General features: G+C 34.9%; 1 protein-coding gene across 3 annotated transcripts in view; it reads left to right on the top strand.

Annotated features, from left to right (window-relative positions):
• Window positions 1–18,112, top strand: part of CDH7 (cadherin 7) — a 233,439-nt gene that overhangs the window by 121,202 nt on the left and 94,125 nt on the right. For 2 of the 3 annotated variants that reach the window (XM_080685074.1, XM_080685075.1), the window contains exon 12: window positions 835–10,120. The exons of the other annotated variant lie outside the window; for it this stretch is intronic. In XM_080685074.1, the coding sequence (XP_080541200.1) occupies window positions 835–1,328 (494 nt within the window). In that variant the 3' untranslated portion in view covers window positions 1,329–10,120. Of the gene's footprint in view, window positions 1–834; window positions 10,121–18,112 lie in introns of those variants that run through there. 3 annotated transcript variants of the gene reach the window in all.

Below are 18,112 nucleotides of genomic sequence, written 5' to 3'. Positions count from 1 at the left end.
AATCTAGTGTTCCCAGTTCTGCGAGCATTCATTCACCGTAGCCAGAGCAGGGCCAGATAGGGCATGGCCAGGGTACTTGCTCTTTTTTGCTTTCTAGTGCAACCATGTGCTTTGTTATTTATTAAGTTTGTTATAAGAAGCAAAATTCCTAATGTTAAAGGGGTGTTTGATTTCTTAAATCGGTCTTTAGCTAATGCTGAAAATCTCACAATCTATATTCTCTCTCTCAGTATAATGCATAAAGACCAAGTTCAGTATTTCATACTAAAAGTGAAACTCAATTTACTAAAGAAAAGCTTTTAATCTTTGTATATAGTCTGACATGCCAGATTGTATTTAACAGCTGAGTTTCTGAGACAAGTACTAGGCATTTCTTCAAAGAACCTGACCAAATGCTATAACCCATTTCCTTCTGAAATTGCAGCTGCTAAATTATACCCAAAACATTTATAAGTGTCACTTTGCCTTTCCAGCAATTAAGGAGCTCAAAAAAATCGCTTTGTGTTTCCTAGCTTTGAAATTATTGTATTTATCCTGAACTGGCCTTTCACTGTGCTCTATCAAATGCTACCGAGGAGGTTTAGCAGGTTATGTTAAAGAGGGAGGCATCAATTCTGAACAGGTGTGGAAAAATGATTTCTTTTGATGTACTAAAGTGTTCTATTTTAAAGGCATTTTAGCAATTTAACACATCAACTGTTGTGAATTCCCATGTAAGTAGGCAGCCAATTCATTTCCCTTGAAAGGGCAGAAAGTCTGAGTCAACATCAGAGCCCTAATGGTGGCAGGTTGACAGTCACTGCGTTTACAGAAACTCTCCCTTTGCTTTTTCAGTGTTGATCCTCCTGATCGTCACCATGAGGAGACGGAAAAAAGAGCCCCTCATTTTCGATGAAGAGAGAGATATCAGAGAGAATATCGTTCGCTACGATGATGAGGGTGGAGGAGAGGAAGACACAGAAGCTTTTGACATGGCAGCATTGAGAAACCTCAACGTCATCAGAGACACCAAGACCCGGAGGGACGTGACTCCAGAAATTCAGTTCTTGAGTCGACCGACTTTTAAAAGCATCCCAGATAATGTCATTTTTCGGGAATTTATTTGGGAGAGACTGAAGGAAGCTGACGTGGATCCCTGTGCCCCCCCTTATGACTCCTTGCAGACGTATGCATTTGAAGGGAACGGCTCAGTGGCTGAGTCCCTCAGCTCCTTGGAGTCCATCAGCTCAAACTCTGATCAGAACTATGACTACCTGAGTGACTGGGGGCCCCGTTTCAAACGACTTGCGGACATGTATGGGACTGGCCAGGAGACTTTGTACTCCTAGCCTTGGAACTTGCATTGGAAATGTACTGAAGACAAAGTCAAAGCAAAACAAACAAAAAAGACTACATAACACAAAACAAGAACTCCCCTTGCTAGAGGAAATGGTTGTAAATATGTCTCCATTTTTAATGGTTTGGTTTCTACCTTGGTGAATCGTACGTTCATTAGATGGATCCAAGGACCACACTGACCACAGACTCTGAGCATTTGAAGGCTTTTGATAAAAAGAAATGCCCAGTGATTTGTGAATAGATAGCAACTCTCAAATACCTGCAAAGGCACTAACTCTATGAGTAAGTAGTGCCTTGTGTCGTCAGTGAACCAAGGATGCCCTGTGCACACCTTCATAGTACTGTCAGTGCGAACAACACAATGTGCCACTGAGAAGTCCTGCAACTTCTCGGGTATCAAAACGTGGGACAAATTTAATTTATAGTGATGCTTTATGCTTGCTAGATTAGAGAATCCAGAAGAATTTTATTGCTCTGGTTTAGCAAATATATTTCATTTAGCAAAATATAAATTCTTAGAAAAATCTTTCCCAATCCTCTAATACAAGCCAATGAAATTGGATTTAAGGCAACGTAAACCATTGTTTAGCAAATAAATATGAAGTGTTCCAAATAAGAAAAAGGTTAATCATTCTGAAAGTGTGCAACCATTTTGAGATGCTTGTGTAGGTATAAAAAAAGTTGCTGTCTATTCGTTGTTTTTTTTTTTTATTACCTCTTCTGATTTTTACAGGAGAATATCTTTTCTTTTTTATCTGACACATGGTCTTATATTAATTTTGGAGCTCCAATCGCCACCAAATTCAGGTCCATCTTACTGCCTCGTAGTATTGAGCTCGTCAGAACATGCTGATTTTTCACCAGTCAGAGCTCCATGAAGGAAATGAAGCATGGAAATGGAGAAAAAAACAGCAATTGAGCATCTCAGAGCAGAGCACCACTACAAGGACATATGAGTTATTGGTCTGAGTCATTGGAACGTACAAAACATTGGAATGAAATATTTGTATTTTAAAAAGAAGATTTCAGAGAGAAGTGAGATTTCCTTTGATGCGAGATTTATTTTTCAAGGTCAAGAGTTCTATATACTCCAAAGACTTTTGAGAATTTGTTTTACCCCACCTTCTTTTGCTGTAAGCATATAGAGCAAAAGACTGATTTTTTTAAATATGTCTTAATGTCATGTTATAAACTTCAAAACCCACCTTTAAATTCCAGTGCAAATATGTTCTAGAAGAATAGACCTGGCAATGTATAATTTCTCTACTGGTTTAGACGTGCCAAAGTGAGGAGAGTAATTTCAAGGGATCATATGTGTTTAAGGTTGTGATGGGCTTCTTCAAAAAGAAGAATTTTATGACTAAATATTTCTACCTATCATTAAACAACAGTACTAGTTTAATGTGCATATATTCAAGTAAGAATGGATTTAGTTTCTTTTTTCCTTTTAGGAAGAGTTATTGTCAGGTTCCTAACAAATCTATAGATAATGGACACTGTATAAATAATTATGTTCTAAAAGTGCTTCTTTCTGAAAGACAAACACTGGAACCGGAACATCAGCATTTTGATGACACTAGGAGAAACGGTGTAGGACTGTGTAAACTTGCAGCCCACCTTTAGAAATGAAGTATGTGAAAGTGGCCTTCAGCTTCATCAAAATCAGTTACTCAATAAATTGGATTATCCACAAACAGTCCTGTCATTTGAATAAAGTTTTTTAGACATTGTTTCATGCCTAGATAGATATGCTTCTTGCTGTATTAATATACGTACATATGAAAAACCAATTTTATAACAGAGTAAAAGATCCCATTCATTACTTTTTAGTCAAGTATGTAAATTTTTCAAATTAAAAATAAAAAAGCTAGTACACGTCTACCCTTTTCAATAAAATCACAGTGTGGTATAGGTATTAGGTAGGTGTTGAATCAGCAGGGTGCTGAGAAAACAGTTTTGTAATAACCCCTTGTTGTCTGCAAGAAGATAAAATAGTTTAGTACATTTGGATGTCGAAGCTGCTGATTGTTGCACATATCACTTAATGGAGGTTTGAATGTATTTTAGAAAAGGAATATGACATTATTTACCTTCCTTCCCTTTTAAATAATATATTTTCTTGGTTTCTAATTTTTTTTTCATATTTGCCAGTAATATATTGGGAAAAGACTAAAATTTAAATAAAGATTTAAAATTCTTGCATATACCCAATTGCCATTTTATGTGTGAAAGATTATATCAATACAGTATTGAACTCGATTGAATGATATTTTTTAAAAATGCTTGACATGACTGGAAAAATGATAAAATTTCTATGAAATTCTCTAGCTAAATTTAATTATGATGGTGACTTTATTTTAGTGCCCTTTTCTTCTTCAGAAATCTGACACTGTATATGATTATCTGGTATAATAGTTAAGAGATGGGCTATATTTTAAAACCACAGACTAGAACAGATGACCAATATAAAAATCAATTTTAAAACAAGTCAGGAGCTTCTCCAAAAACATTTAAATAAATACCTATTATCTAGCCAATAAAAGTCCGTGGTGTACTTGAACCAACTCCTAAGAATCAATGATGCCATCTCTTCCCAGTTCCATTTCTAGTGACACCATTTTGGTAGGTTGAAGTCAACCAGGGTGGTCATATTTAGACCACTATGGAAATCAGCAAACACCATCTGTTTTCTTTGGGAGAACCAGTTGTTAAATTTTCCACTCCACTGCTTAAATTATTTTATAAAAGGAACCTTCATAATTATAAATGCAATATGAATGAAATAGACTATCAAATAGTAACATGAAGGAATTTTTGCTCTATCCTACTACTTAATATAAATGCATGTGCTAATTATTTTCTAAGAGCAAATCCTTGGAGCTACAAGAAAAAAATCAAGAGGGTCCATTTCAATATGAAAGTGATGGCTTAATAATTTCAAGTGCAGACAACAGTTCAAAAAGTCAATAAATTTACATATTTCTATTTGTCCATGTGGGGCCACCAATAGAAACTTAAGGTGTCCAAAGTAATGCAGGTTTTTGAATGATTTAACTTCTTTAAAAAATATTTCCATTTCACTTGTTACTCTCCATGTCAAGGAAATATGTCCAAGTGTTATTGTTGTAATTAGCTAGTTAATAACTAGAGGCCAGATGCACGAAAATCGTGCAAGAGTACGCCTTCGCAGCCACAGCAGCTGCCTGGATCCCTCCCTCACAGACACGGCGGCTGCTGCCTGGCTTCATCCGGAAGGTGGGAAGGATGTCTGGTCTAATTAGCATATTACACTTTTATTATTATAGATAGGAAGAAGGCAAAGGGAAGTCCAGGTATCATAAGCATAGTCACTTGGGCAGCTTCACCAGGAAGCTACAACATCAAACTTCCAAGGGAACCACTGGTCTATTCCCTGAAAATCACTAGGGGAAGGGACTGGACAAAGGGGAGGATGAGCACATGTGCAGTGAAGTAGGGGTGAGACAGGAAGGTGTCTGTCAATCAACCCTGGGAACAGAGATCATTGGCTAGAGAAGTGGAAGCAATGCAAGCCTGCGAACATTTGAGAATATATAATCCCCAAACAAATGAACTCTCTCTCTCCTGTTCCTTTGGCTTTGCTCCTGCTTTCTTGCACTCATCTGTATTCCCTCCATAGCCATGTGGCCCTAGAAGCCACAGGGCCCATAGCCATGCAGGCCCCACACACAATGGAGTATGGGTGGGGACACAGCATAAGCTAACCTGATGCTGGATTGGACTGTGCAAATATGGAACTGAAACTCTGGGCAATGGCTTTAGTTCTAGCTTTGCTAAAGACACAGCTGAACTTCCATGGCAGTGGACCTTAAGAGAGAGGACCTTTGAAACAGGAATTTAATTCCACACAAATAAATGCCACTCATTTTCCCATGCAAGTCTCAGAAAATTCCTTTTCTCATGACATCGCAAGAAGCCCACTTCCACCAGCAACAGGTGGGGACACAGAAGACACCCCAGCAATGACAGAAGCTCTAATTCTAAAATGTTATCATTACATAGTTTTAAGCCAGCATAATGAATATAAAAACTAAATTTTACCAAGAAAGGGGACTTCCACAGATCAAGCCTAACTTATCATTCTGGATTCACAAAGCAATTCTCCAAGATCATCTGGAGACCAAAATTGGGAGGGAGATAATCAGAAAAGGTGAGCTGAGTAGAAAGAGGACCTAGGAACCCTGGAAACTTTTTCCTTTGATATGAAGCTCCGCTTGAGGCTGCCTGCAGTTGTGGTGAGATACCTACAAGACAGGCAGGCAGAAATAACGTTTCAGTAATGATAGCTGCCTTTTCATGCCTTTTCACTCTGCCCTCTGAGAATGTTTTAAATAATTTTAACTTCATGCACAATTACATTTACTATACTGGATGATGAGCAGGCTTTGGCAATTATTCTCACCTAAGTGGTGTAGTTATGCAAGGTATGAGTGATAGTTGTGTTATGGCCCACATGCCCAAAAAATCTTAAATGTAAATAGACTTAGCATTATGCTCAAATGTAAAATCTAAAGAAGCCAAAAATAAATTAAGGTAAATATATTGCAATTGGCAAAAACCATCTAGTTTAAATATTTTAGTTTATAACCACTAGTTGCAAATAATCTTCAAAGTTTCAATTTTACTATGACATCTATTGACTTACCATCTGTCTTTGTTACCCTAATTGTTTCTGAATCACTATTTAAAGGCTTATTTACAGTTGATCTATTTAAATTTGAGTGAAAGAAAGCTTTAACTTTTAACTATTTTTGGTTAAATGCAATGTTAAATGACAATAGATAAGGAATTTTACTTTCTGTTAGTCTGTTGTGTTTATTTGATCTATATAGTAAATTTTTAAAGTTATCGATAACAATGTAAATATATGATGTCTGAAAGTTTGGCAAGGGAAACATACAATGTTAGCTGACTAATCATCATCATAATCAAAAGAACAAGAAAATTGTAACAGCATTCACCTTCTAAGTGTAATTGAAATTGTTTCAGAGGAGTGGGATAATCCCTTAAGCAAAATGGAAGCTTTGGGCAGGCATTGTAAAACTATAATTCCAGGGGTAATTTTTCAAGCAAAAACAAGGCAGCCAGCATGTGTGTGATATGCTGACACTTTTTCATTGTTATGCTATATAACTTGTAGTGACTCAGAATTTAACTGAAAGGGACATGTGCCTGTTTGTATATTTTTGTGTATGTGATTGGGGAGCATTGAGAAGTATGTTTGAAGTGACCTTAAAAATTGTCTAATATATTTCCTTGTGAATGCCAGCATATTGTCATTTAGCAAGTGCCTGTTAGGCAGTAAGACCAGAAAATCTGATAATAACTGAAGGGAGCAATATTTTATTTGCTTTATGAATCTAATTAAATTTAAATAAGAAGGATTTGGGTGCTAAGGGGAGAGCATTTAGCTGAACTATCTGGAAAATTGCCTCATTTTTTTTTGCTGTGTGTATACGATCTCATTGTTAACACAATATGGAGTGTGAAGTATCAATGGTGGAGTGTCACCAGGCTTTGGCCTTTTGACCATCAGTATTAAGCAGTGCCCTTCATCTGTGGTCATGAATCTGGGTCAGAAGCCAAGTTCAGACACTTTTGCTGTGCCCTGAATGCCATTCTAGTTCTCTGAAACTTTATGGCTTCATGCTGAAAATTGAGTTAACTACTATCCTATTTGTTTCATAGGCTTGTGAGATGATTAAGTCCAGTGCTGTGCAAACTGTAAATTACTGTAAAAATGTAAGGCTTTATATTGGAAAATTATGGAAATCATGTAATAAGGTTGTTTATACAGGGGTGGGCAAAAAATAGGTTTACAGTTGTTTTTATAGAAAAAGACATGCAGGTTATGACTATTACAATAGCTTTGTTAACTCTGTCTTTCACATACTCACAACTGTAAACTTACCATTGCCCAGCCCTTATTTATAGTTATTTGGTAAGCACAGATGATTTCTGTTTGGGGAAATATGCATTAAGAAGGGGGAAAAATCATACAGTTGGAAAGGAATATTTAAAGAGACAATTGGCATAATTAATTGAAACCACTACCTAAAACCAGTCATTTTATCAGATCTTTAAAGGTTAGAGTCTAGTCCACACTATTAAGAATGTAAGCTTTCAGCATGGACAAGATTATAAATAATGTTCAGTTCTTTCCTGCTCAGATGACTGAGGTGAAGGGGATGGCCTTTGATGACCCAGCCTCATTGCAGATTTCAAGCACACTGGAATAGAGAAGACTATTAAAAGGCAATAATGAGGACAAGTTAAGGGAGATCCCCAATATCCAGAGGAAATAGAGAAAATGAGGTTCTAGAGACTTCAATATTCTGTCCGTCATGAGTGATGTATATGTGGTTAATAATTTATACGCTCCGAAGAATTAGTACGATATTGACTTCGCGTGAAAGCTGTCTTGTGCTCTTCTTGTTTTGATGACCCGAAAGCACTTCCAGTATCTTACAGCAGCTTATCGTAGGCTTTTACAAGTGAAGAAGCCATTGGAGATTAATATACACAGGATAGTGCTGTTTTGTCAGTCTTCGCCTGTTCATAAATGAGTATTAGACTTCAACTCCACTTTAGCTATTAGTTATGTGAATCTCGTGTGAACAAGCATTTTAAAATAACATATTAATAACTATATAACTACTGAGAATGTTGAGAAGTACAGCATACTCACACTCAAAACGTTAACTTTTACATTTTCTATTGCTTTATATAGTGAAATTATGCAAATGGTTTAAATTTTTATAAGCAGGAAAATTATATGATTTCTACTTACTACTTCATGTTATTTTTTTGTAGTATGAACATATGATTTTTGTGAAATGATTGTAAATTATCCAAGGAAACATGTGAAGTATGTGGTAGAGATGAAAGAAGAAAAAACAAACCTTAAAATATTTTGCTTGTTATATTTTCTATTGTCATAGACCCTCCAAAAAAATGGTATTCTGGTTTGAGAGGATAAGAAGGGAGCTGAAACATTTCAAAATCAGACTCTCCAATCGTAATTTGACTTTCACTTCCTTGCAAAGAATGTGGGACTTATTTATTTGTTAAAATAAATCTAACTGGGAAAATGGCATTACATTTGGTGTTTCAAAGTATTGAGAAAACTGAAATATTCATAGTGCCAGTAATCAGACATTTCATCACTATGTTCTAATCTGTCGCTTGTTATCTGTTAGAGGGCTCATTGTTCCAGGAATGGACAGTATCCTAGCAATATGGCAGACTAGCTATTCTGAGGGTCACCTCTCGGTAGATTCCTATACCTTTGACTACATTGTTGACTCAAAAGAGGGTAAGGAAAAGCCCAACAAGCTTTATACTTTGCAAAAGAAAGAAAGTAATTTTAAAAAGAGAAAAAGCAGATACCACAGAAGTGAATGTAAACTAACAGGGCCCCAGAAGTTGTGCTATGGACAGCTGTCAACCCAGTGTCACACCTGTGGAAGACAGTGGGACATCTGCGAAGCCAGGACCCAAAGGTACTGACATCATTTGAGGCTAGCTGTCCCACTCACTCCCAGGTTATTTTCAATCAAACATGAATGAGCAGCTAAAATCATGAAATACAAGATGATTCACAGAAACCCCAAGAAGTTTCACAAATTGTAATTATCAAAAACATAAAAAGAGAAGGCATATAGAGGCTAGGGCAAGTAGGTTTATAGTTATAATAGAGGTTATCAATGATAGGGATATATTTGTAAAAGACCCAAATTGTACATTTAAAAATGAATAATGTATTCTTTGAAGCTAAACTTTCAGTGGAGAGAATATGTACTACATTTGACACTGAATGATATAGACTTGGTAAACTGGAAGATAGGTTGAAAAACGTTACCTAGGCTGTGACATAGATTTAAAAAAAAAAGATATAATCTGCAAAAGCATACATAAAGATAAAACATGGAGATCTAAAATGTTTTACTCATTGTGATCTTTTACTTAAAAATTAAGTAGAATGTTTCACTGTCTCATTTGACTCCCATCTTTGAATGATGGCCATCATCTAAAATGCCAAGGGTTACTACAGGAGAGTGCAAACAGGCACCCCTGTCAGATTCTCCACCATGGAGACCATTAAATAATATTCTTTATATGGTAATGCTGAAACTCTCCATGGATTCAACTGGTCTCTACATTGGACAAGGACGTTTTTATAATCATCAGTGATTTTGAAGCACTTCAAATTGTCTTTTGCAATTGAAATATTAAAATAAGTACTAATAGTATGAATTATAGTTACAGAATTAAAAAATCCATGAATTCATGCTGGTATAAATGAATACAAAAATTAGGAATGAAAGTACTTTCTTACAATAGAATAACAAATAAATACTGAAGGAATAATGAAGCCAGGAAGTTATCAGTGATATTGATACTGTGTATGTTTGATGATGATAAATATTATATCACAACATATTACAAAGGGAAAATAATAGTTTTAAAGTGGAGAAGTCTAGCCAGATACTGCCTTAATTAGCAAATGACCTGATCACTAACACTAGGACAGACTGTTATCAAATGCATTTTGATATGGTGCACTGATATGGTTCATGTTTCTAATGGAAAACTCAGTGTAAAAAAATGAGAAATATTCTCCAAATTAATGTATCCATCTTTTTTTTCATCTTAAATTTTATTTTAGCAGTATTCTGATATTATTTTAAATGTCACCCATGCACCTGTTAAAAAATCAAACACAATAAAAAACATAAACTCATGCTTGGAATTCCTGAATTCCTTTCTTTTAACCACAGGCAGCCAATAATAATTTCTTGGGAATTCTTCCAGAGATAGTTTTTGCATGACAAGAATATATGTACTATCCCCTCCCCCCCCCAAAAAAAAAACAACCCACACAAATGTTGTCATTACTAATTATACCTTTCTTATCCTTTGTTTCCTTCACTTTTCTTTTTCAGCCTGAATATTATTATGCTAAATGAAATAAGCTAATCAGAAAAACATGAATACCATATGTGGAATCTAATGAACAATATAAACTAAGGGACAAAATAGAAACAGAGGCATGGATACATGGAACAGACTGACAGCTGTCAGAGGGGAGTGGTGTGGGGAGGACTGGATGAAAAAAGGTGAAGGGATTAGCCAAAGAACATATATACATAACCCATAGACATGGACAACAGTGTGGTGATAGCCAGAGGGCAAGGGTGGGGTGGGAGTTGGTAGAGGTGGGCAAAGGGGAAGGGGAAAGGAATGGGGGAAAGAATAGGGTCAACAATAAAAATAAAGTTTTAAAAATATAATGAAACTTAATGAGGTATATCTATATGGCGATATGGAAATCTCTAAGATAACTAAGCTAAAAATGAGAACATATTTTTTTAAAAATGGCAAGATTGGAAATTTTAAAAGTCAGTGAATTAAAAATTAATTTCAGATTTAAGAAAAATAAATACATATAAATGCAATACTCCTACTTTCAGAGTTACAAGTTTTGCAAATTATTTTCTGAAGCTACAACCTGAAGGCCAATTTAGCCTCCCCCAGACCACAAAGTGAAATCCTTTTTATCTATTTGGTGAATAACAAAAGGCATCTCTGATTATGGTAGAAACAGAATATTAAGTAGAGATAGCATTATCTTTGTTGCCAAGTAAGTTAGAAAAGATCATTAAATAAAACATAGTAAGAGACTTGCACATGCCAATGCTAATGCAGACAATGCAGGCGTAGATATAGTTTCTATGGTGATCACCAAGCTGCTGCTAAGCTCTAATTCCTTTTTCCATATGACAGTATAGTTTTTGTTATAAAATTTAAGAGATGCTTTACATTCACCAATAGAGTATGAGTTGGCATTAGCTAATTTTCATATAAACCATTGGTTTTTCAAATAACTGTCTATAAAATTCGTAAAGAACATTACCACTTTTTTTCCACCACAATGTGAATGACATAGATTTTCTGATTGGATTGGTATAAATTCACTTACTGGAAATCTATATATTTATTAAAAATAAATTTTCTTTAGAAAATGTTGACAGTGGAACTACAGGTGATATAGCAAAAATGTTGATGTGATTTTTCAGTGGTCTATCATTCATTGTACTTGTTAATAATATAATAAATGTCTGGTTTGAGCCATTGTTAAGTAGGTACTCAATTTTTTTTGCTGTCAAACACCTTCTCTACAGAGTCAGAGTGTATGAGTTAAACATTTTTATATTAAATATTTTAAGAAGTTTAAATGCATATATTTAATCAGAGAATAAAATTGACAAAGTATATTCTAACAAAATAAAATGAAATGGTGGGAGGGACCCCATACTTTATCTGCTTTTCTAGCTGGCAAAAGATAAGTCATAATTATAATTTTATATGCAATTAATACTACTAATATCTTTAAATATATTTCACTGAAGAAGCTTAATTTATCTCTTAACCCCTGATTCCATATCAATATGTATAATGTACTCAATGATTTTACCTTTGCTTAATTCAATATGCCTTCTATATAAGATTAAGATACTCAAACTGAGAATTTTCCTACAACAGCTACTTCATAGAAGGCTCTGCTTTCTCGAAACTCTTCCCCAATCATATAATGCAAGCTCTAAGTCTTGTCTAACACCCTCTTACTGAGATGCCCCACAATTCTGCGTTTTGCTTCTTCTTTGTCGCATCAAGTAATTAAACTATTTTGGTGAACTACAGGTCTTTTACTGGTGGCCTTTGACTGTAAGGCATTGACAGCTACATAGCAGACAATGATAGAGAGATGAGAAAGTAACTAGAAGAGAATGTAGGGCCAAGGGAGTGTTTTTCAATGAGGGGATCATAGTGCAATATATCTGTAAGCTGATGGAGGGGAGATAATTGCTGACATTATATCTCTGAGTTGAGAGAGGGAGGGGTTGAAGGCATAGGGCTGGCCTTACATAGGTAAAAGGGGAGTCCATAAATAGTAATATTAGGGAAGGTAGGGCCTACTGCTACCAGCACAGGTAGCTTGAAAGATGTAGTAGTGGGAGCATGTAGAAATTCTCTTCTAATTGCTCTTGTTGTTCTTGCAGAACAAGAGAGACTTCGAAGTCATCAGCAGAAAGTGATGAGGGGGAATTAAACCTTTAGGATTGAGGAGAGTAAATGAGAGAAGTAGATCTCTAGGGAGATGGTAGGGTGAAAGGATGAGAGAAATGGAGCAGGAGCAGGACCTGTGGTAGTAGTAAAATCTCAGCACCCTTGAACTTACTGATCATGATGGGAAATCGCCTGTCTCTTATGTTCCCAAATCCCAATACACTCAATATAATTTTTAAACAAAGGTTGGTATTGATAATCTAAATCCTGATTTACTAAGATTATCAAGCTCTGCAGACACACACACGTACTCCTGTAGGTAGATTTTTCAGAAGTGGTCATTAGGAGGGACAGCATGGCTCCAGTAGGTACAGCTGTGAGAGGTAGACTCCTGGGTCCAAGTCCAATTATCTGAAGGATTCTGGGCAAAAGACTTGCCTCTTTGTGGCTCATAATGTACATCTGTGTAGTTGGCATAACAATGGAATCTATTATGTATGAATGCTGACAGAGTTAAATACTTACAAAGCACTTAGAACAGGCATTATATTAGCTAAATAAGCAGAAATCTTGTATCATTTTTTTTCCTAAATTGTGTTGGGGAAAAAATGAAGTCGAATGAGTAGCATATCATCATGGCCTTTGCTAACATGATTCTTCCTGGTGGTCATTAGGACAGATCATGACTGGTAACTTGAGTGAATTAATCATTTAACACTGACGCATCCATGAATGAAAGCACTCCTTCCATTTGCTCAAAAATTCTAGCGCTATTTGTAAAAATTATGTATGGAAAGTATTGACAGAAACTTGTATGGAAAGTTGGAGAAACTATCAGTTCCAGATAATAAGATAGCAATCAATTATTAATACATTACTGAATAGGCCAATTATAAAGGTAAAAATGCATTCTGGACTTTATTTTTTTTATTTCTGTGAGGGAGAGATTCTAAGATGTTATTGTCCAACAATTCTCTGCATGACCACCAAAACAAAGCCCCTTTAAAAAAACAACAATATCTTATTTTGAATGTGTCCACTTAACTGACATGCTTTAAGGATTACTGTGAAATATCATTAAGACAGCCCCAATGTGAAAGTATAAATTACTACTCATTACTATTTTACTGATCCAGTTTTAATATTACATTGAAAATTTTTGAGATATTTCATTTCTTTTGTGCTTAAATATTTGCTTTTGTATGGCTAAAGATTTATTTAAAAAACACACACATTGTGTTCACAGAGTCTAGGAAAGTATAAAAGACCAGGTCTATTGAACGAAAAGTCTTTCTCAAATCTATAAAAATACAAATAATCAGACTTCTAAAAGAAATTATTTCTCTTATGGATTTTTTTGACCCTGGCATTCAAAATACATAACTTCTTAAAAAAACTTAAAACATTATGTGATACTTTTATTAATAAAGTAATTGGGGCTACAATAGACCAAAGCTGTCCAAGTCCACCTAATTCAGAAGCAAAGAATGATGACAAAGCACAGTGCCTATGAGCAGCCTGGAAGCTTTGCAGGAGAGCTGAGATCTACCCAAGAGAATAGGCTCCTGTAAAAATAAGATAAGGCATTTTACTGCACTAACCTACTATCTTTGGAAATGTGTTTGATGGTAAGTATTAGTGACCAAGTACTTTTTTACTCTAAAAAATGATTCAAAGGTTTCCTTTTGCTTCTCAATGAGTTTTGCCTTGCTTTACAGGCAATACCCACAGAGAAAAAAGATTACTTTGTGTGATACTACATTGAATTGTACAGTTGAGGATGCTGTAAGGATTTGTGAAGTGTATAAAAATTAAAACATTGCTTTTTTCTCCCAGGAACAAATAAAAGGTTGAACAACGTCTGTGGCTTTGTTCTTCCATACCTAGTGTCCTGCTAAGGCAAGAGAGAATAGCAAAAGTATTAAGACATTATTGAAAACTTATTGATAATTATTCATTTATTTATTTTTTTGTATATAGAGAGTATATATAGCTTAATTAGCTAAGTAGGCTAAAATATGGGAATAAAGAAAAATAATAACTTCAAACCCCTTGGGATATTCTCTTCGAGGAAAAAAAATCTTTTCTAACCTATAGAAAATTAGCTTTCAGGAAAACAAATTAAAAATAAGAAATATCACCTAAACAAAGAAAGAAAAGGCAATTAAAAAGTTATTTTAAATATTTAATATTGAGAATTGTTTATTTTTCCAGCCTGCAAATACTGAAGAGTCAATGTGCTATTTTACTTATTTAGACTGTGCAAACCATCAGAATTGAGAGTTTTCCAATATTTTAAGCACCACCAGAGTTACTAATGAGAGAAAAGAAGCTGGATGTCAAATATTCATCTCCTTATGGATGGATGGGTGTGTGTGTGTGTGTGTGTGTGTGTGTGTGTGTGTGTGTGTGTGTGTATTTTGCTATTATACTCAAATTGGATTTCAAGATTCAATTCTGAATCAAAAGCAATGGGGCAGTTTGCAAGCCAAGTAGTTGTCCCTTTGCAAATTGCTACGATAATTATATAAATTATTTAGATTTCAGGTAGAATAAAGCAAACCCTTTTTACTGAAACTGATCACATGAGTGTAAAGGCCATTATGTAAATACCATTTGTTAAAAGGTCCCTAAAGATATTTTACATTTTTAAAAAATATGTATTCTTATTGATTTTAGAGAGGAAAGGAGAGGGAGAAAGAGAGAAACATCAATGAATCATTGATCATCTGCCTCCTGCATGCCCCCCACTGGTGATTGATCCTGCAATTCTGGCATGTGTCCTAACCTGGGATTCAACTGTGACCTCCTGGTTCTTGGGTCGATGCTCAACCAGGCTGAGCTTTTTTTTTCCAATATATTTTTATTGATTTCAGAGAGGAAGGGAGACTACCATTTTTTATTCCTAGGAAAGATATTTATCTAGTAGATTGCACAAAATTTATTTCATTAAGGATTTTAAAAAATCTTTAAAGATAAACTTTGACATCACACTGAAAAGATCTGATATGAATACTTATTGTTCCAGGTACTTCTCTACATTAACACAAAAGAAGTTCCTCTACTTTTTTTTTCCCCCAAGTTTGTTTCAAAGCTGTGGTATGGCTCACTTTTAAAGGCTTTTGTTCTGTATTAAGTGCATACTGTTTCAAGTAGTATACTTATATTTTTGTGCAGAGCAAAATTCAGGCATTCATATAATAGAGCTATCTGAAAATGTATTTATTTATATATATTGATATATTTTTGTGTATTTCTATTGGTATCAATAGTCTTTGGCCTTCAATTTCTAAATGTTCTATTGTAGTTTTTCAAGCTTTATACTTAAACCTAAAACAAAATCAAGTAATTTAATTTTCAATTGCATAGCATTTGCTAGCAAAGAAACCATTTTTGAATACTGTGTATATATAGGGTGTCCCAAAAATGTATATACACTTTAATAGCTGATAGCTTAACTTTGGGAAAAAATGTATTTTAATAAACACTGCCATTGTAATTATTCAAAGTATGTGTATACATATTTTGAGATACCCTACATATCCCCAATGTCATGCTTCTAGACATTGGTGCCACAATCTCTGAACAAATCAGAAATAGCATGTTGTGTTGACAATTGCCTCTAGTCACTGGAGAACTGTTACCTTAGATTTATTAAATTTAATGCACTTTGGAAAATGTAAAATTAAACACAGGAGACTAAAATATAAATTGTATTCTACCAAATAAACCCAGCTCTTTTATGTCTCTAAAATAAGCATAAAATATATAAAGGGCTGAATAGAGACCATTTCCAGGGCAACTGCCAGTTCGACAAGGCTGTCTGGCCCCTTAGCAACTTGAAAATATAAGGTGGTTCACTTGACCCATGATTCTTTTGTCTGTCTTGTGCTCTTTCACCATTTATATGATAATTTCTCAGGCCAGTCAGTAAAGAGCTAAGCTAAGCTATTTTGAAATAAGTTTGATGCACATGCTATAAAATGTGTTAAGGAGGACCTGGGTTATATGCATGATGCATATCGTCTTCTAAAACTGTGCTTGCATTTTGATGGTGTAATATAAATAAACCAGATAATCATAGAAGAAAACCACATCCACCTAATGACAAGCACTGTAAAAAAAAAGAAGTTCAGAAGTACCCAGACAATTATTTACAGTGAATAACTGGGGTTTTCAGATTAGGGCTGTATCTACCAAGTATATTTCAATTCTGGATGAAGTATTTTAAATTCACTTGTCCAAAAAAATGCTTTCCTTCTTTGATAATCACCATGTAATAACATTTAACTATGTAGGTAGAGTGCAAAAAATAAATGCGTAGTAAATGTATTGAGTAACTACTTTCCTTATGCTTCTGGGTGTGTGTTTTTTTAAATATATTTTATTGATTTTTTACAGAGAGGAAGGGAGAGGGAGAGAGAGTTAGAAACATCGATGAGAGAGAAACATCGATCAGCTGCCTCCTGCACAACCCCTACTGGGGATGTGCCCACAACCGAGGTACATGCCCTTGACCAGAATTGAACCTGGGACCCTTCAGTCCACAGGCCAACGCTCTATCCACTGAGCCAAACTGGTTAGGGCTGTTTCTTGTTTTTATCAATGTAATGGTAACAGACGATTAACAGAAAAACACAAAGAGGTTAGAGGTTATACACCACACTCTTTCCAAACTCGAACACACACATAGAAACGGGTGCACACGTTCCCACAGAGCAGGATACGTCCAAGAGTAAACTTCTGATTCAGTTGTTTTGGGATTTTCTATGAAGCATGTCAAAGAGTTTAGAGGCCTTAATTCAATTTAAATAATTATCAATATACCTTTTGCATGGATCCTAAATTTAACAAAAATTCTAACTAGTGAGTGTTCTACAAGAGTCCTAGGTTAAAAACTACATTAATTTAGAATAAAAGAAGATAAAATTTTAAAAATGAAAATTGCTCCTTTTTCCAAACATTATGACTAATAAGTGTACATTCTCCTTGTGCATTGTCTTGTGGGTTAAAAATTCTGAGAGTTAGTTGAATGTGTTTGAAGTACTCAACTACATGGCAGACTTCTTCAGGGAAGCAAAGCTGCCCTCTGTTATAGCCTCTTCCACTCAATAAACATGAAGACATGCTTCTGAGTTGCATGTAGCATACACCTGAAGTTTACTATTTGTAGCAAGCAAACTAGTAAAAAAAGAGCTGAGGCTATTAACATAATCTGAATAAACATTAAGTTATTGATTAAAGGTTCACTCATTCCTGAATATTAAAGCAGTGAATCCAAGATCAATCTATACTGACATTTAAATATTGAACTAGAAATAATTTCAATGGTGAAAATGGTTCAATTTAAAATAATAACATATATGCCCCAAATGATGAAAAGATATAAAAAATGTTGTCCAGTGATGGTGACAAAGCTCAATTATTCTATAATTTTAAAAAATATAATAGTTTGCATCAAAGCCATTTTAACAAGCTATTGATCCACATCTTTTCTTTACTTGTCAGACATGGTTTATTTGGTCCTTTCATTGTCTGGAACACAAGTATCTCAAAGAATCCACTTCAATATACTGCCCTAAAAAGGTGAAGTCAGTACAGTTGATTCCAATACTTAGCAGCTTTCAATACACTGAGAAATGGTAGCTATATAAATCGGAGCTCT

This window comes from Plecotus auritus (genome assembly GCF_963455305.1).
Source record: "Plecotus auritus genome assembly, chromosome: 8".
In the NCBI taxonomy this organism is placed as follows: domain Eukaryota; kingdom Metazoa; phylum Chordata; class Mammalia; order Chiroptera; family Vespertilionidae; genus Plecotus; species Plecotus auritus.
This window is presented reverse-complemented; position numbering and strand designations above follow the sequence as displayed.